The 19,605-nt window shown below is 37.9% G+C and overlaps 3 protein-coding genes, 2 long non-coding RNA genes and 1 pseudogene across 12 annotated transcripts in view; 3 read left to right on the top strand and 3 right to left on the bottom strand.

The window, feature by feature from the left end:
- Positions 1 to 349: 349 nt before the first annotated feature.
- LOC148739579 (uncharacterized) lies at positions 350 to 5,411 on the bottom strand. Its single transcript, XR_015996072.1, has 3 exons — positions 5,230 to 5,411; positions 2,353 to 2,426; positions 350 to 1,796 (listed from the first exon to the last, which is right to left on the bottom strand). It is a non-coding gene; the product is annotated as an uncharacterized LOC148739579 (long non-coding RNA).
- Positions 963 to 5,006, top strand: LOC148739580 (TNF receptor-associated factor 5-like; annotated as a pseudogene). The gene is made up of 5 exons (XR_015996070.1): positions 963 to 1,051; positions 1,129 to 1,587; positions 2,368 to 2,547; positions 2,702 to 2,937; positions 3,509 to 5,006. The product of XR_015996070.1 is annotated as a TNF receptor-associated factor 5-like (transcript).
- A 2,318-nt stretch (positions 5,412 to 7,729) lies between the features above and the next one.
- LOC148739581 (uncharacterized) lies at positions 7,730 to 8,864 on the bottom strand. Its single transcript, XR_015996073.1, has 2 exons — positions 8,400 to 8,864; positions 7,730 to 8,177 (listed from the first exon to the last, which is right to left on the bottom strand). It is a non-coding gene; the product is annotated as an uncharacterized LOC148739581 (long non-coding RNA).
- Positions 8,865 to 11,063: 2,199 nt separating this feature from the next.
- Positions 11,064 to 19,605, top strand: part of LOC148739582 (uncharacterized) — a 14,901-nt gene continuing 6,359 nt past the window's right edge. For 4 of the 7 annotated variants that reach the window (XR_015996556.1, XR_015996555.1, XR_015996558.1 and 1 more), the window contains exon 1: positions 18,775 to 19,428. Coding sequence is in view for 4 of the 7 variants with exons in the window: in XM_088748514.1 (XP_088604640.1) it covers positions 19,382 to 19,428 (47 nt within the window). In the remaining 3 variants the exon portion in view is untranslated. Of the gene's footprint in view, positions 11,115 to 18,070; positions 18,754 to 18,774; positions 19,429 to 19,605 lie in introns of those variants that run through there. The other 3 variants (XM_088748516.1, XM_088748517.1, XM_088748515.1) reach the window with 3 other exon arrangements.
- LOC148739583 (uncharacterized) lies at positions 12,296 to 14,251 on the top strand. Its single transcript, XM_088748513.1, has 2 exons — positions 12,296 to 12,547; positions 12,821 to 14,251. The coding sequence occupies exons 1-2, from the start codon at positions 12,437 to 12,439 to the stop codon at positions 13,883 to 13,885; spliced, it is 1,176 nt and encodes a 391-aa protein (XP_088604639.1). The 5' UTR covers positions 12,296 to 12,436; the 3' UTR covers positions 13,886 to 14,251.
- LOC148739584 (uncharacterized) lies at positions 13,905 to 18,072 on the bottom strand. The gene is made up of 4 exons (XM_088748512.1): positions 17,622 to 18,072; positions 15,813 to 17,481; positions 15,055 to 15,561; positions 13,905 to 14,631 (listed from the first exon to the last, which is right to left on the bottom strand). The coding sequence occupies exons 1-4, from the start codon at positions 17,851 to 17,853 to the stop codon at positions 14,367 to 14,369; spliced, it is 2,673 nt and encodes an 890-aa protein (XP_088604638.1). The 5' UTR covers positions 17,854 to 18,072; the 3' UTR covers positions 13,905 to 14,366.

Here is a 19,605-nt window from a genome sequence, read left to right on the forward strand (position 1 = left end):
AATTTAAAAAGATTAATCTTCAAAACCAGAAAAAGCGCGCCCGCGACTGAAACTCTTTCTAGCCTTCAGCGTAGCATCCCCTTCGTGAGAACGTCATTATTACAAAGGAAAGGCATTGATAATGGAGCGGGTTAATAATAACCAATAACCTTTTATGGAGAAAATCTCATCACATCACTGTGGTTCTCAGAAAGGTCCTAAGGGACTTGGCAGTAAACTGGGAAACCCCTTTACGTGACGACCTCAATAAAAAAAGAGGGTAAACCGACTAAACAAAGTAATACATTAAATTCAAGACCTTGCTGAATTATTTGACGATAAATGTACCAATTACTGCCAATACCAGAACTTGAACAAAGGAAATGAATTTATTAACCGCACAAAGGTAAAAATGACCTTCGAAAATCTTAGAATACTCTGCTTGTAATCTTAGGTTATTTGAGCAGCTTATACTAACAAGGAAACTTTACCGCTTCAGGCCCTGACCGAAGATCCCACACTTTGTAAAATGCCTCATCAAAAGGGTAATTCCTCATTTTCTAATTTTGATGACGTCACTTGAAAACCAGATAAAGCGCGCTCGCGAATGAAACTCTTTCGAGCCTTCAGCGTGGCATCCCCTCCGTGAAAATGTCATTATTACAAAGGACAGACATCGATGATGGAGTTGGTTAAGGTAAGATACTAGGGAACCCCTTTATAAAAGGACATAAATATTAAGGGCTGAGCCAACTGGACAAAGCATTCCATTAAATTCACGACCTGACTGAAGAATTCAATAATAAGCGTACCCACTACCGTCAATACCGGAACCTAAACAAAGAAAATTAATTTATTGACAGCGCAACGGAAATGTTGACTTTAAAAATAACATCACACTCTCGTAATTAGAGGCTATTTGAGCAGCTTACACTAACAAGGAGACTTTACTGTTAAAGACAGTTATCGAAGATCCTTATTCCATAAAAATGTCTCATCAAAAGGCCGAAGTGGTTTCAAAGTCCAACGAATTAACTTTTCCGCGAAAAGTGGATTTGGAATGCTGTATTTGGTGAGTTGAATATCATTGCCGGCTTTCATATCGCCGTCGCATTTCCAGTGCGACTATATTGTCATTTTCCTTTTCAGTTATAACATCGTGTTCAGGCCCGTTACCCTTGCCTGTGGGCACTCTGGCTGCCAAAATTGCATGGAAACTTGGGCGGAATCGAAAGTCACACCGGTATGTCCCCAGTGTCGGGCAAAGTTTCGAAAAGAAGAGCTGAAGATCAATGTGACGATGGACAAGGCCACCCGAGATTTGCCTGTTAAATGTAACAGCCAAGGCTGCCAGTGGAAGGGAAACTATAGCGATGCCAACGATCACCTAAAACATTGCCCAAAAGTACGAGAGAGGTGCCCCAACGAAGGATGCCAGCACGTACCGGCACGGGAAGAAATGACAGCACATGCTTGCCCTAAAGAAAGGATCGCATGTTCAGGATGCCCACTGCGCTTAACGAGGGAAAAACTACAATTCCACCGTAGATCTTTGTGCAGAGATTCTGCAGTTCTCTGCCCCTTGAGATGTGGAGCGTCATTACCACGGTATGTTGCACTGATTCGGATAATTGAGCATTGCGATGTTTTAGTGTTGGGCAATAGTTTTAAGTGATGTATTTTTCGGAAATTTTTAACATGAATAGCAGTGTTCCTGTATTCTCTTTATTCAAATTGAAGATCACGGGCAGTCCTAATTTGTGTCTGGTGTCACACATTACGGAACGTTGTGACTCAGCTGCATTCCTTAAATATAACTGAAAGAGAAGAATTACATTTCACGATCAAGGAACGATTTGAGAAACAGATATAATGCTTATCATTCAATGGGGATCTAGGGGAAGGGCCAAGTGATACTCCCAAATGACTTAAAGTCCCCCATCCCCCCCCCAACCATCCCCTCTACAGGGCTGTAGCCAGATTTCAGGACAAGACGAGGCAAGTTTCGAGCGCCGACGGCGCGAGCTGCTAGAGGGGTCTGGGGGTATGCCCCACAAAAAACTTTGAAATCTAGAGGTTTAGAATTGCTCTTTTAAGGATTTTCCGTGGCATTTTTCTTCAGAAAAGTCAATCTTAAAGAAAAAAATTAAAAAGGCCAAAATTAAGACGAGGCAATTGCCTCGTCTTGCCTCATGCTAGCTAAGGCCCTGCTCTAGATCTCCCCAAAGTTTACATCAAAGTCAATTTATCTACAGAACCACCTTAAGAGTGTCACGCTTTCCCCACTTTTTCTTTTCCACTTTATTTTTTATCAAATCAACTGTTAGAATATATAACACCTGTAAAAACGGAAGATCTTGAACTATCACATACCTCTTTGAATTTTAGAAGGAACATCAACCTACATCTTCACCAATGCCCAGAGAAAGCTTTAATGTGTCAAGTACCTGGGTGCAAAAAAATTGTAAAAAAGAAGGACATGAACGTCCATTTGAAGGAATCGACCACCACACATTTTCCCTCCAATCAGGAGAAATCAAACGACTGCGTGGAGTAATATACTATAAGGTAAGCTGCCTTTTTACCAACCTAAAAATTAATAAACCTGTTCCAAGTATGTGGGGAAAAGGAGAGCAACAGTTGCATTTACCTTCAAAATCTTACCTAGAAAACCTTTTTTGGTACATTTCATAATAGCCATAAAAATCAATTTCTGTTTTAGAAATGCGACACAAAACCTATATAGCCCAAAGTGGAGAAGGTTGTCTCCTTTTATTGGAGAATTCCAAATTTTACAGAGAGCAGTACACAACAACCTTCAACTGCTGATGGAGACAATCCCTTAACAAGTGTGCCAGTTATAGATGAAGGCTACAGATGGACAGGACTGTACTTCAGACAACAAAAATTGTTCCTGCAGCTTCTCTTAGTATCCCATCCAGTTAGTGCAGAAGTTCAGTAAGAACGTCAATTATTTTGTGTAAAGTGTTTATCAGTGTATTTAAAGGACAATGGTACCTTTGCCTTCTTTCATGTCCCAAGAGTGACTAACACTATTTTCCTCACAAATCCAGTACTCAATCAGGAGTAAAAGGTTATGAGAATTAGTTCACATATGGCAAAAGAGAAACTGATTACAGGTTTAAAAAAATAAACTAACAAATGGGGCTTGAGAAGAAATGATGTAAAATGCTAAATTTGCTGTATGTATGTTACTAAATAAAACTTAAAAGTATTACAAAGGTAAAAAATGATACAAAAAGAAAAGTAGACTAAATAACATAGATCTTCAAACAGGAAACTAGAGAAGTGCATGAAAAAAAAAAACCAAACACTTCATCATACCTATTCATGCATCACTATACTAGAACTTGCTAACTGGTACATTCAAAGCTGAAACCAGCCCATGTATTTCCCCTGTTTAAGCTGAGAGACAATACCCAAATCTGGCATAAAAATACACTATCATAATGATAGTTAAGTGGAACAATGTTATGATACGTAAATATATTGAATTTTCTTTTTAAAGAATTGAAATGGCCCAAGGAAGTGACAAGGAGCAGGTGCTGGATTCAGACATGGTGTCCGTGAAAGAAGGAGAAATGTGGGGTAGGAGGATACTGAACGTGGAGAGTCTACTCGATGGAAATGGAAGCTTGATGTTAAGTTTATTATTTACTACCTCAACTTGTACTAATTACGTTAACAGGTCTTAAAATGTTAAGTTCAGTCAGTACAAAAACAAACAAAAAAAATTAACCAGCATTTTTATTTATCTCTTACTTAGCAGTCATAAATGTCTTGCTTGTGCTTTTAATTAACCAGCAATTTTATTTATCTCTTACTTAATAGTCATAAATGTCTTGCTTGTGCTTTTTTGTCATGACCCCAAATTGAGAATATGGTTTTTGCAGTCTATAGAGGGTCAAGTCAGGCTGTTTATAAACTAAGGTTAGATCAACAAGCATTGATTATTTTGTTAAAATTGAATGGTTACAGTTGCATAATAGCTTTTACAGTTGATTAGATTGGTAGATTTAATAACACATAACTAAATTAAACATTTTAAGATCTGTCAATGACAGAAAGCTATTTCCTGTGAACTAATTACATTAACGGCTTATTTATTAAATAGAAATTACAACTGGACATGAATGTTCACCATTGATGCCTAAAGGCTAGCCTGATACAGTTCTAATCTTTAGGTCACTCTGTATATAAAGTCTTCTTTCTAAATTGCTTTATCTACCACAATTATAATTTTAAAGAACATGATTTCTCAATCAGTCTTAGAAGAAAAAGGTTACATTAGCACATAGCATTTTCAATGCTGTTTTTCAAATGAAATTTTTCTAAATATCATCTTCCTATTTGTTTGCAAGAGATGAAAAAAATTTCTTTGTTTTAGCCCATTTCCACCATTGTGGATCTCTGCAGGCAGCTACACATGAATGGGGCTGTTTTGTTTTGGTTCGAGTGCAAACCATGATTGAGAGGCCAAATTAACAAAAGCTAGAATAATTTTTAAAACCTGCCTCTGCTATGCATTCATCACTAAAAATATGAAAACACTGAAATTAATTAGTTACAGTACAATCTGCTAAACAATACCATTTGTCATCCTTGCTGGAAAAGCTTGTTTGTTAGTTTACTAGTTTGTTTGTTTAATTGTTTTAAGAAAATATTTTGATCTTACCACCTTCATGGCTTATTTATCAAAGTAATATAACTTATAATTGAGTGTTACTGTTCACCATATAAATTATACTTAAAAATTAGCTTGATACAGTTCTAATAAACTCTTTTTCTGAACTGCATTATCTAACTTTACTTAGGTTTTAAAGAACATGATTTCTCAATCAATCTCAACTCAATGCAGATATATCTTTTCGGAATTTTTCTTGCCATATTCTCCAAAACATTTTAATGTTTCATAAGAGTTGTGTTCCTTTTCATAGTTGCAAATGACCAATTAAAATAGAGACACGAAAGTGTATTGAGCTTATGTAATAAAAATGGAATGTTTGTATTGTTGCATGCTATCTTGTATACCTTTTGGTGTGGTAAACTTGGGGTTGGAAAAATGGAGGGAAACACTTGCTAAAGTACTGAGATTTAAAATAAACGAGAAATGTACACTCCAGTTTTGAACTTAAGTTTGAAACTGAACAAAACGTTACTGTAAATTATGAACCAGCGGGTCACAACACCCTCCCGTAAAACAATGTACAAGAAAGAGCCAATGCTCACCTTAGTGTCATTTCCTTCATCTCCTTAGCAACATTAAATTTTGCTTCTCTTATGTTTTTTCTTTCAAATTCGACGGAAAACGTACTTCTGAAAAGTCCCGAATTCACGAACTAAATTCGACAAGTTTGCCAGAAACATGGCCACTCTCGCTCGTCCCATGCTCCCTCCCAAGTCTTGTTACCAGATTACCTCTCATTTGCTGAAAGAAGATTAAACGGATCACATTTGGTATCTGGGCAACCGAGCTCGGTGTATGTTCACCGTACTCGAATAGCGATTCGAGTACCAGTTCAAACCAACCTCGGATCAACGAGCTCGAAATGCGGTCAGAGCTCGGTTGCCCAGATACCAAATGTGATCCCCGAGGACGATAGAAATCGAGGCAACCCGAGCTCGATAAGAAACCGAGCTCGATTAGAACAGATTGAGTTTGTGGAGCTCGTCTTTTTGATCGAGCACGATATAGTTGGATCGAGCTCGAATAGAATTGGCCGCATTTCGAGCTCGTTGATCCGAGGTTGGTTTGAACGGATCACATTTTGGGATCACTCACAGTTTCTGGGCAACGAGTCGATTTTAAATCGTCACGATTTATAAGTCACTCGATAAACGATTTAAAGCGAGACTCGTTTGTTTGTGAATAGAAACGAGACTCGTTTATAGAAACGAGACTCGTTTGTAGAAACGAGACTCGTTTGTAGAAACGAGACTCGTTTGTAGAAACGAGACTCGTTTGTAGAAACGAGACTCGTTTTTAGAAACGAGACTCGTTTGACAAAACGAGAGTCGTTTTGCGAAAGAAGGCTCGTGTGCCAAACTTTGCTCTTGGCGCATGCGCAGAAGTATAGTTTTTTTTCCAGGGTAAAGTTTTAGGTTCAAGATAAGCTGGGATTTTGCTGCAATTTGTTAAGGTAATCTCTATTTTCTTTTTCTTGGGATTACAAAGTGCAGGGAAGGCCTAAACCGATATTTTTATAGAGCTTCTGGCATAAATTTCAGCAGATAAAGTAGCACTGGATATTTGTGTCGAATTAAGTTCAAAGCTTGAATCGGATCCTATCCCATTACTAAGGTTACTTCATTTTTCCACAACAAGAGGGAAACCAGAAATTAAAACCATGAAAGATGTACATTTTGATAAATAAAAATTAAATGCAGAAACTTCATATTCATTATGCAAGGAATATTTCATCATATTTTGCTGTTTTAGACTTTTTTTCCCTTCAAGCAGACGCATAGCTGTTTGAACTTGGGCTTTCTCTATCGCACATCTGGAGTTATCTTTAGGAGACTGCCCTATTGCCATTTGTGCTGTCGTTACGCAATTTTGTCATTTCCAATCATGGATAAGTCTACTTGTTTTTATTTTTGCCTGCTAGAGTGTAATGAATGTTGTTATGGTACTAGACAATAATCAAAAAAATATATTACTATATAGCAGTAGGTTCTTACAGATGCCAAAGGTTGAAATTGAAAAAAAAAAAAAGCCGAATTTATTTCGGGCGTTTCCTTCGGAAAGCCCGAGTAATTTATGAAAACTGTATTCATAGAATACATGATCTAAAAGTATGTGATCATTTCTTTCTTAAAATGAATTTTTTCGTCGTAAACTATCTTTTATCTCAGGGATCTCATCAAAATAAACGCAAATCAAAATGACAAATCTAATTCGCTATGAAAAAATGCTCTGACATGTTTATGTTTAGGAAAATTTTCTAGATTATTACAAAGATGAGATTGCTTCGGTAAGGATATTTTTAAGAAAGAGAGCTTTGATTTAGTGATTGTTTGTGAATTTTTAAGAAACAGATAACGAGATTAATAATTATGTACCTAGCAGCTGCCATCCTGGGGGTCGACCCTGGGGTCATACGGGGGAATAGACTTTCGTCGCCAATTTTGCATTGAAGTGCATTTGCACCTCCGAGACGAGACACATGGGAAAACACCCACTGGATTTTTACCATTGCCGCCATCTTGAGAATAAAAGATCCTTACCATGGTGACTGGCTATTACCATTGATACCTACAGATGTAAAAAAACTACTACTACTACTACTACTTTTTCCAGTTAGTCGCCGGCAAAAAGCCACATAGGATGTTTTTAACTTTGAGCCCTGTATAGCCCTGTATAGTAAACACAAGCTGAAGTAAGTTTTAGTTTGTGGCAAATAACATTCTTTTGGAGCATTACATTGTTTGAGTTAGTAGAGCATACTTCTTTGTCCCCAGGGGAAGGGCATTGGTAGCTTTATATTGAACAATGTTATTGTTGGTTAGGGGGCTTAGGAAATTCCTTTGCAAATGCCCAGGGGTTCCCCGGGGTCACCCTCTCCCCCCCTGGGACGGCCGCTGATAAGTGCATAATGACCATAATGACTGAAACAAAAACTTTTGTTATCAGTTGCATATAATTATAGCTCGTTGACCTCTTTGCCTCTGGAAAATGTTGTCAAATAATACCATCTGGCCCGATTACAGTCGACTAATACATATTGGAAAACTTTATATCATTTATTCTCATCACATTTGCAAAGATAACTTTTTGACAGGTATTGAAAGAAAAGTTAAGGCTATTTCAATATAGAAGACATTGCATGATAATTTTTGCACTTATTAATAACTTCATCTACACTTTAACTAGGTTTTTCGTTTCCTTCTTGCTGAGATTCATTATTTTTCTTCTTTCTTCTCTTTCGGGTCTTCTTTTTCTTCCTTTCTGGTTCTGTGAGGATAGTAAGAAGAAATTGTTGTCGTCAGTTGTTTATAGGTTTTTGGTCATGCGGGATTGGCCTGAATTTCCCATTTTGGAATGCTTTGAGCAAATTAGAAAACTGGAGAAATTCTTCAGCCATGAAACTTAATGAATTTTGTTTGTTAAATCTTACCCTCACTTAAAGTTTTCCTCTCTTCAATGTCATGTCTTTGCCCTCCCATGTCCTTGTCATCTTTAAAGTTAAAGGGAAAGGCCTTGATTTTTTTTCTTCTTGCAGTTGGCAGTTAAATTTGTATTATGCATGAGTCTATAAAAACATAACTTTATAAAGGTGATTTCTTGTTACTTTATGTAAAGTTTGCTATGTTTAGAAGTACAGAAACAAATAGGTTTACAGCTTCATCTTTTCATTTTTAATTTTTTAAAATTCTGTAAAGAAAATTTTTCCACTTACCAGGAATAGTGGAATCAAGGGATTTATCAGTATCGGGCTTCATACACGAGTAAGTCCCTTTAGAACTTCTGCAATAGAACCTTCTGCTATCACATCACACTCTACACACAGTTCCCGCAAGCCAGCATCCTGGAAGCGTTTGCCAGTGTTGGACAACATGGTGCATGCTGTGTGGAATACTTCCATTTTCATAACCATATCTTTCAATTTTGCGCTTTGTTTCCATTGTCCCTCGCTTGCCTTTGCATACAGTGTTAAGTCAATGACGAAGCCGATGCTCTTTAAGTTGAGCGTGTTCTTTACCTTGAGAGACTGCACTAGAACCTTGTGAACGGTAGCCATGTCATTAGCAGGCACATCGATACTCGGGAGATACCTGTTGACAGCCAGTGAGATAGTTGAACCTCATTAAGGACAGAAATGTTAAATCCATCCTAGCCACTGGCTTTTCGGTTCCTGCACCAGAAAGGGTCTCCTCCAATCTATTTATAATACCCCACGGGAGTGTTGCTTTGATATATGGCTTGATAGTTTCAGGCAAAGGACCGATCTCATGCCCCAATCGGTGTGGCATCTGGATAAGTTGAACATTGTTCGGCATACGGTAACAGTATTTGCTTGGGTGGTTTTTGTACTCCTGCCGTAACTCCTTAAATAATGTCCTGGCCAAAAGAGGTAACAAGGCGCCGCACGCGATCAGAATATTCCGCCGAGATGTTTGTGTGTTGCCAGTTTAGAGTATAGAAACGCATCTAGTTCTTCTGAAAGTTTGACTGCACTATCACATAGCTCGGTAGGTTTCGGAGGCCATGACATCTTACTAATATTTGGGTGAAGTGCATCACAGAAGTACAGGCCAGCTTAAGATTCATATATAAATATGAAAGGAAACCCTCTGTATTAACATCTGAAGTTTCTTCTCGGATTACCCTAGACGTGGGTGTGATGGATTTTCAGAACGGTTTACTTTTAAGTGTAAGCAGATGCTGAAAGTGTGGCCTGAGAAAGGCTTTGAATGGCGACGCACCTCATTTCTGTGTTTTCAAACATACAACCATTTTTCGCGATTTTCTTTACATATCAAGAAAAACATCTCGATTTCTCCTTTGATGCTGATCATGATCACAGACTTTCTTTTTTTGAATTTGTTATTTCATGCTATTCTGACATCTTACTTTTCTACATTTACATATCCGCTCGCTTGCACCGGCTCTACAATCTCTTCTTTTCTACTTTTTATTCCAAACAAGTTAATGAAATGACTTATATCTACTTGTACGTCTTTGGCAGGAACAACAGCAATCCATCGTTACATGAAAAACATCTTCCCGTCATTGCTTTGTGCAGTGGCTTTGGTTGGATGTTTTCCACGCATCGAGTGGCAGTTTGGGAGTTTACAATGGAAAAATTTGATTAAGACAAAAAAAAAAAAAAAACTGTTAAAACATCGATCGATCCCTTCAGAAAAACACACTTTCTGTGTTGAGTCCATCACCTTTTCAATCAACCAATAAAAAAAATTCAATTGCCGTATTCTGGTTCTTGCTCACAAGAAAGTTGAGAAATCTCCAATTAAATCCATATATAATTAAACTATACCCGTGTGTTTTGAAAGGTAGAAACCAAAGAATTTGCTACAATAATATTTCTTCTGATTGGAAATTATTGAATCAAGGTACTACTCAAGGTAGCGTAAGCGGACACTAACTATTCCATATTTTTATAAATGATCTAGAGATCTATTTAGATACCCTGCCAGTGTTATTCTAGTATGCTGCTGTTTCACTGAAATATCATTGCTCCTGTTTACAAAGTTAAAGACATGTCTGAGACATTGGTCAAACATTTCTTAGAGTGGATAGAAAAAATGGAATGTTATTTAACCCCAGCAAATGTAAGGAGCTTACAGTCCTTGAAAGGCAATCATGAATTGTACCCTCCTGTGTTAGGGATCCCTAGTTGTACTTATGTGAGCATTCTAGGTGTCACCTTTCAGAGTGACTGTAGGTTCAATACACATGTTAAAGTGCACCTAAACCCAAAATTTTTTTTTCGCTTAACGAAATAAGCTTATTTTTTGGAGTATTTCTGTGCAAACATTTTTTAATTTGCTCAAATCTTTAATTTTCTATGCCCAGTCAAAATACGGAAAATCGGCCGCCATCTTGCCCCACGACCGAGTTTAAAGAAGAATGGCTCTAGCGGGTAATGTGACGTCAAATCGAGAACACGAAAGTCTGCATCTCACACATTTTCACTTGTTTGGGAAGATTGTCGTCGATATTGTCCGAAATATGCCGACTAGGTGTGTTGTATGAAGAATGTATGAAGCGCGATACCCTCTTGCAAATTTCGCACGTTGCTACATCCTTCTACAACACACTTAGTCGGCATATTTTCGGACAATTATCTACTACAACCTTCCCAAACAAGTGAAAATGTGTGAAATGCAGACTTTCGTGTTCTCGATTTGACGTCACATTACCCACTAGAGCCATTCCTCTTTAAACTCGGTCGTGGGGCAAGATGGCGGCCGATTTTCCGTATTTTGACTGGGCATAGAAAATTGAAGATTTGAGCAAATAAAAAAATTTTTTCGCAGAAATACTCAAAAAAATAAGCTTACTTCGTTAAGCGAAAAAAATTTTTTGGGTGTAGGTGCACTTTAAATGCCTCTATGTCCTTAGATGTCTACGTAAAGAGGAGTATAAGCAGGTACAAATAGACTTTCTTTTCGATTCCTTAGTACTTCCCCGATTTCACATATGCCCATATGGAGCATCAGACTCCGACCTCACCCCACTACAATGTTTTTTTCGATCGTTGGAAACGGAATTTTATTACAAGAAATCACAATTTACGATCAATTTTACAGAAGCAGCAGTATTTTTAAAAAGGTTTCTAAGGCCGCCAATCACCCCTGTCGCTTTTTATTCCGCTTGTAAAGGCCTGCAGCTACAACTTACGGACTACGTCTGGCACCAGAACAAGCATCAAAAGTAAACGTTTTAAAAATACATTCGTTGGTCGTTTAATTTTTAGACATAACCTATATGACAATTTTTAACTGTAATCAAGTGGTAAATTTAATTTTGTGGAATTATTAACCTTTTAACTCTTTTAACTCAAATTGCTTGTAACATTAGGACTGTATTTTTCTGTTTTGAATCAATAGAGACCATTATTATTATTGTTATTACTATTATTATTTATCATTATTAAGCGCGCTTATTTAAGGTTACTTCCTACCTTCAGAGGCTAATTTGTTTTGGGACTAGATTGAAGTTACACTTTTTAACTAGTGTTTGCAAAAGAAAAAAAATTAAACATTTCAAAAAGCGTCCGACTTATTTAAAAAAAAAGTATTTTCGAATAAAAGTTAATAAATCAGGAAGGTGTCATAATCTCGTAAATGGGCGAACCCCCCGGGGAATATTCGAATATTAGGAGGAATATTACATCGCGCCCTTGACAAATTTCATACGTGGAAGTAATCTGCTCGTAGAAAGTCTTTTCTCGTGGATATAACACAAAACTCAAAATTAGAGAAGAGTCCTTGGGTAAAGAAAAAGAGAAAAAGGTCCAAAGAAAAGAGAGATGGCAGCATTTTGTCAAAAAAAAGAAAAAACAAAACAAAACAAAGCGACAAAGGTTCTTGGTTTGGCCAGGAGCCGTCGACAAGCTTGGCATCCACTGAAGATCGACAGCATTCAATTATCCTTGGGGCAAAGAGCGGAAAAATTAAAGTCAACACCACAGAAGGTTGTAAACAAGATTCTTCGTTGGAATCTGACGAAACCGATGGAGAAAAAGAAGAATGCGACAGATTTACCCTTTCTGCCGAGGGTTTTCTCTTCGCCGACTTTGTCCATTACAAAACGATCAACAGGGCCATAGTTAATCGAGGGGACTGGTTAGGAAGGCCGGCGAACTTCAAAGGACCGGCTTATTGTTTACGATTTTAGGTTGAATTGCACCGTTACGTCATGATACGTCACGAGTACCGTGCATCGCTATCGTTGTCACAGTAAACAAACATGGCGTCTGGCATCGAAGACTTTATATTCGAAGAAGATTTCGATGCTATTATGGCAGTTTTAGAAGAAGATGAGAATTTGGAAGAACAGTTTCATGAAGCTGTACAGGAGGTGCGTGTTAAAAGCTAAAAGTTAGTCCTATTTAGTCATTTTATTCGCGGTTTGTTGCTAGAAAAGGCTCAGTGTAGTTGGCTTGAGATCGATCAGTGTTCGGTATTGTGTATCTGTTTCCAGAGCTCCAGAAGAAAAATTAGATTTCTTTCGGATTCTTTTAGAATCTTTAAAGCTTTAAGAAGAGTTATAGTAGCAATATTGGTATAAACTGATCTCAAACTGTGGGCGATTTTATCAAGTTTGATCAACTAAATGTTTCTTACATTCTAGGTCCAAAGGCAAGACGTAGCTTGTAGTATATGTCAAAAAGTTTGTAAAAGTAAACGAGGTCTAAGCAGACACACGACTATTAAACACAAAGATAACAACCAAGATCCCGAACAAAATGTACAAGAGGAAGAATCAAGGCAAAGAATAGCATTTACAAGCGACGTTTTGAACGATCTGGTGAACAACGTGAAAACGACAATAAGCAAAAGAAAAGTGTTTACAAAAGCAATGCGAGATGAAATATCATCATTCCAGTTTAACATTTGCGAAGGATCGAAAGAGTTTGAAGAGATACGGACTATTTTTGATGGCTTTACGAAGAATGGAAACGCTGACAAGTTTTACTCCAAGTATTACGCGACCATATCATTACATGCTACAAAATACTTCCCGAGTCTGTCCAGTAATTCAGCAACATTGTTATCAACTAAACTTGCTGATCGACTCCTGGCCTACTGCAAAGAATCTCTTTCTCCTGTAAATGATAACGAAGTTGAAAAAGCTTTAAAGGAAAAAGAGATTGCTGGTCTACAATATCTAGGAGGCTATGTCTTGCAAAACCTGCACAATAAACACAGAGCATCTAAGAATTGGAAATCAACAGAAAGTCAACAGGCTACATCTTTATTAAATGCATGCAAAGAAGAATCAAAGACTATCACTGAATCACAGAAACTTATCTCTTCCTTAAGCCGTGGAGGGCTGTGGAATCCAACGAAAAAAGCCCAGAAAATATTTTTGAGGGCAGAACATCATTTTAGAAACAATTGTAAAACTGACAAAAGATCTATCAACATTGAAGCTGTAATTGAGAAATGTTGCAAAGATACAGATGTAGTTGCTTTCTTCAATGAAATTGTATCTGAATCCTCACTGGAGATTGATAGCAGAATTAGTAAAGATATGCTGCACAGTATTATCACCTTATATTTACGTGTACGCTCATTTTCATTTGCAAGAGATGTAATTCAGAAGCACAAGATCAAACAGAAGCAAGTGAAAGCTAAGTCCCTGAGAAAGGAAATTAAAAGGGCAAGTGGAGGAAAGGATGATAGAGAACCCTAGAATCAAAGACAGCATAAAATGCATCAAATGGCAATTTTATTTATAGGGTCAATGTTCTGGTTTATGTTAGCAGAAGTCAGTCATCTAGATGTCAACAAATTATGTATACTTAAAATGTATGAGGTGGTTTGCAACCACCTTTGAAGCAATCAATGTATTTATTAATGTCAATGTTCTGGTTTACTTTAGCATCTATAGAACACTAAAATTCTAACTTAGAAGTGAGCCCTATCTAGAGGACAACAAGTTATGTACAATATTATATATATATACATATATATAAAGTGGTTTGCAAACATCTGTGAATCAATATTCAAGTCATTTACAAGACAATGTTGCAGTTGATTAAATACAAAAGAAAAACAATGGAATTGACATCACATTGCAAAGAATGTTTTACAAGTATTTCAATACATTTTTGGATGTACCACTGCAAAGTTATATAGCAGTATTTTCTAGTAATAAATTAAAAATGTTGATGTCAATTCTTTGACTTCTTTCTAGGAACAGGATCATCTGTTACATTTACCCAGGCTTTGCCCCTGTCCTTCCTTCCACGGGTATTTCCACTTTGGGACGAAATAGACCTTTGTATTCTTATTGCATTATCATTGTAGCCAAAGATTCTCATGTCTGGGTTGTCGCTTCTTCTTCCCAATTTGCGTTGATTACCAAAGTACTCCTCCAGAGTGTCTTGACAAAAGCGTTCTGTCAAAACATACTCCATTCCTTCACCCAGGAGAAACCTTTGAAAAGAAAACAAAGGGTCACAAAGCATAACATCAGTTTGACATACCCCTATTCTTAAAATACACAGGAAAACTAGTCAAGCTGGATTTTTCCTTTATATTTCTTAAACCACTCAAGTGCTTTTTATAATAACAATAACGTTGGTTTCTACAAATAGGCCAAACTGAAAGTCTCTTAGCACATTTCTATAATTTTACTGTTGTTTTTATGTTTTTGTATATTATTCAATATAAAAACAACAAACACTACAAAACTAATATTATCTATAGTGAGAGATCCAGTTAAGCCTGGTTTACATTATTTACATCATTTATCAATGACATAAAGCAAACATACAGTAGTGACATTTGTTGTGATGATTACTGTATAAGAGAATAATTCATAGTAGATAGAAACTGATTACAAAGTGATCAACAAACCTTGTTGCTTCTATTACTGAGTATACAGTAATTTGTAGCCCCTCGTATGTTTGCCAAGAGAGAAACATCTTACTTCGGTCATTCTTGGTAAACTCTCCTGGCCTGTCCTTTGTGCTCTGCAACCAATCCCTGAAGTATCCCAAAAATGTACTTTCCAGCCATTGGAACCTTCTATCTTCAACAGAGGTGTATGGAGCAAGAAATGGTTTCCTCTTCCTATGATGCTCAGAGGTACTACGTACATTAAGACAATCAAAGAAAGAGTCCACCATCTCACATAACTGGGCTGTTCCTGCTGTGTCTGGGGGGCTGAAGGATCTGAGGACGGCTGCGACTGAGGCACTCAACACTTGGGCTGCAAGGTTCACGCGCATGGCCGAGAAGGAGGTGACATAGATATGATCATATGTTATCTTTGGTAACAGCTTTAGACCACTTTCGACATCTTGGTAAAAAAGTTGAGTGATGTGTTGCCACAGGATGAAAAGACCATTATTCCACATGTATCTGAAATCAATAACATTAACATTGTAAACCAAAGTGTCTTGTGATATGAGTAATAAGAAGTCAAGCTATTTTATATAATAAAATAATAGTAAAGACTAGGTGGTTAATAGCTAGATGCACTATGAAAAGTCTACATTTATATTTTTATGTATTTTCCTGTACTATGTATAATATAAATTTAAGCAATATTTTTTCTTTTCTTATGATGACAAAAATGTAATATGTAAAATAAAGTTGATGTTATCCCATACCTTGTACATCTTCCAGAGCCTGAATGATGCAGACAATTGCGAGTGGTTTTAACCAAATGGGGGGCATCCGAGAAAAAGTAGATGTAACGGTGTCGAGCATACAGATTTATGGTTCTGTAGCATACATCTTTCCCAGGTGCATCATCAAGCCCTTTATGTAGGTGATAGAATTTTCTGTTAGGAGATGCTCCGTCTGCTGTGGCTGCTATAACCCAGAGATTGCAGGAAGTTTCCAGGATGCACACACCTTCCCAGAAAAGTGACATGAGTTGAGCTGAAGTTACACCTGTCGTAGCAAAATATGCCAGTGCAAATTTAAGCTCAGTACAAACACCTCTTACGAGGAAAACTAAGGCATGCGTTGCAATGTCATCTTGCTTTTCAAGAGTTGCATAGTTGATATCTGGCTCTCCAAGGTCAACATAACCAATAAGCTCACCAGTGTGTTTGTCAAATACTAAATTTGACTGGACTTTCATCTCATCAAATAGCAACACAACATATCTCTGTGTGTCAAAGTAGGAATTGGCTAATAAATTTAGTTCCTCCAATACACTTTCTTGGAATCCTCTCGTTGGCCTGATGTAATTCCGATAATCTCTGAGTGTCCTTTGGCTTGGTAGTACAAGGATTTTGCTCTGTCGGATCTCTTCGTAGCAGGAGGGAGATTTTGCAGCCAGCGACAAGGCATAGCGAATAACCATTGGATGGTATTTGACACCACTTGGACTACTTTGGAGCAATTTCTTTTGCTGCCGCGAGAACAATTTCATGAACGGTGTCACCTCTTGAGCTTCACTGAGTATGGTTGTAACATCATTGCTCAAATTGTGATCAACCTCAATACTGGATTTGGCAATTTCTGATTTCATTTCATTCAGCTGGCGCTCAAGATCTGCACATTTAAGCCGTTGCCCTCTCAGTGTAAGTTTAATTCTATCTGGGGCAGTCTTAGAAACTGGTGCATAGAGATGTGCAGGTTCTGACATTCGTCGCTGCTTTGCTTGTGACGATCGATGAATATTATATGATTGTTCCTCACATGATAAACAAAGTTCTATGCCCTCAACAAGGAGCTGGCATTTACGCGAACGCCAGTATTCCTTGAAGGAAAAGTTTTCAGGTTCATTATCACTACAGTTCAAAGGATCCACTGACATTGGGATAACATGGTGAATAATATTTGAGTTCAGTTCTGGTTGTTCAATCCCAGGACAAATAATGAAGGACTCTGTTAGTTTTCTGACCAATTCATTCAAGGTAACATTTCTCATTGATCTATAATACTTCGTATAAAGTATGTGGTCATCTGGTAGTAACCAACCATAAACTAAAATGGTGAACCCAAGACTGTCATCGACCACCAACTCCAGTTGTGGTAAGCAAACAGAGGACTCATTTGACTTTCTGAACACCATTCTGTCTTCTTTGGCCTGAGTACACCACTCTTGTATAATCTTCAATGACTGGGCTCTTTTACAGAATTCATGGAAGCTTTTATAACAATGTCTCTTTTCGGTCAAAATATCAGAAACTTCGAAGTCTTCCTTTACAATTGATCTCAAAGGCCTGGGAGTTGGTGGTTGTTTTTGAAAGCTCTTCTGTGGCATGCTCAGCAATGGAAGTGCTCCAAACTTCGGCCTTTTCTTTGTCATTTTCTCTGATACGGCTGAGAGATAAAGTTTAAGATATATGTTAACGTTTTTATCAAAAATTCAACTGAGTTACATAGTAGATTTCGCATGTTTTGGCAGGCCGTTTACTAATAAGCACACCGCTAAATCGCTGGAATTATACACACACACTTACTTATTTCGATGTCATTTTCATGAAAATGCTTTTCACAAGTAAATACTTTGTCATTTTCGATCTGTCGTTGGAAGTTACTGTCCGTAACTCTGTATTTCTTGAGCTCATGGAGCCAATCTTCGCGCCATTTGCGATATGCTTCGTTCCGAGGTGCTGGAAGCTTCCATATTCCAATTCCCTTGGTTTTACGGCAAGTTCCACAGCCAACTACGGAACAGTTATCTCCAGGCATGTTTTTGAGTTAAAATCTATGCATTTTCAGTCAAGCAAACAGTAATAAAAATAATTTAAAGTCAAAACATTTCTCTATCAACCATTTTCGAACAACGCTGCATTGTATTGTGATGCACGGTAGTCGTGACGTCACGCACCAAAAAGTTGAACAATAACCTACCCCTTTGAAGTTCGCCGGCCTTCCTAACCAGTCCCCTCGATTAACTATGACAGGGCGAGAAAAAAAAAAAAAGACTGCTACACGATACTTTTCCCGGGACAATCTTGATCCATTGTCATTGACGGCGGGTCTCGTCTTTCTCATTGGTTTGCGGTTTCGGGAGGCGAGATAATCTCCTGGTGTGGCGCAAGTTGTTTACAAACCTTTGGGAGCTAAAATCTCGTATTTGATTTTGAGAGGAATACATCCACTTTGAACGAATTTATAAGGTATGTAGATTTGACCAATTTTCGTGAAATTTCGCCAAAACATTCCCGGGATGATGACGAACAAAAGTGTGTCAGGAAATTTTGATCTTTTAAATATTTTTTACGTGGTGTCCATTTACGCAAAATGCTTCGCATATTTTTCGCTACTCTAACTTTAGATGCGAATATCCAGACAACCAATCAGAATATTGGAAAAGCCTGACACATTTTTGTTGATTGATACCTTGTGAATGAGACTAGGCAGCCATTTTTCTCGTGCCGCGGGATCCGATACCTGATAAATTCAATAGAAAAACACTCGGTCGTTTCACGCCTTTCCGGCTCCTGACACTTCCTAAGTGAAAAAATCGCCGAAATTATATTTCTATCGTAAATTGCATTTATTAACCTTTGTTTTGATGTCTAGTTTGTTAGGGTTTTCTTCCAACTAGCGCGCGTACGAATTTTCTCCCGAAGGACATCCGCGAAGGTAGGAGGTAACCTTAATTTTTGGGCTTTCAGGTTGGGCGCTTATTTGAGGCTGGGCGCTTATTTGAGGCTGGGCGCTTATTTGAGGCTGGGCGCTTATTTGAGGCTGGGCGCTTTTTTGAGGCTGGGCGCTTATTTGAGGCTGGGCGCTTATTTGAGGCTGGGCGCTTATTTGAGGCTGGGCGCTTATTTGAGGCTGGGCGCTTATGGTAACCCATTCTCCCTGAGGTCATACCGCTGACAAACGCCAAGATGCCCCTAGGCTCGAGATTGAACTTTCCCACGCCGGCAAAGGTCCTTGAATCAAGCGCAATGTCATTCAAATTTTTACTTTGCCATCAAGGTCGTAATTTTACATCTTAGATTTACTGGCTTCGTTCACGCCTTCAGCCTTCTCTTTTTCTCCCTTCGATGTTTTTTTTAATTTTTAACAAGCACAGCGTGTTCCAACTTGATGTGACAGCTTAGACTTAGTTATGGCTTAGAGAGGAAACCAGCAGCTACAGCCACAATGGTACGCGTGTGTCGAGAATGGCAGTCGTTTTAGAAGTTGCTTAACGAGAATGTAGTGGAATACATCACATAAACGATCCATTTCTGTTACATGATGACACATCTATGCTTTTGAAATGATACCGGTTGCTACGTTGTTTACAAGGCAAGAGTCGAGAGTCGGGTAAGTACGTGACTAAATTCAGCTGAATTTTATAAGTTCACAGTTCAACTTATGTTACAAGTAAGCTAGTGCCACGTATTCTTATTACAGTATCATACATGCCAAGCAAAGGTTTTGATTACCCTCCTGTCCAATAGCCAAAGGGTTTTTGGGCGGAATTACGCGAAACAATTCCAT

Source organism: Stylophora pistillata, chromosome 2 (assembly GCF_964205215.1).
Source record: "Stylophora pistillata chromosome 2, jaStyPist1.2, whole genome shotgun sequence".
In the NCBI taxonomy this organism is placed as follows: Eukaryota; Metazoa; Cnidaria; class Anthozoa; order Scleractinia; family Pocilloporidae; genus Stylophora; species Stylophora pistillata.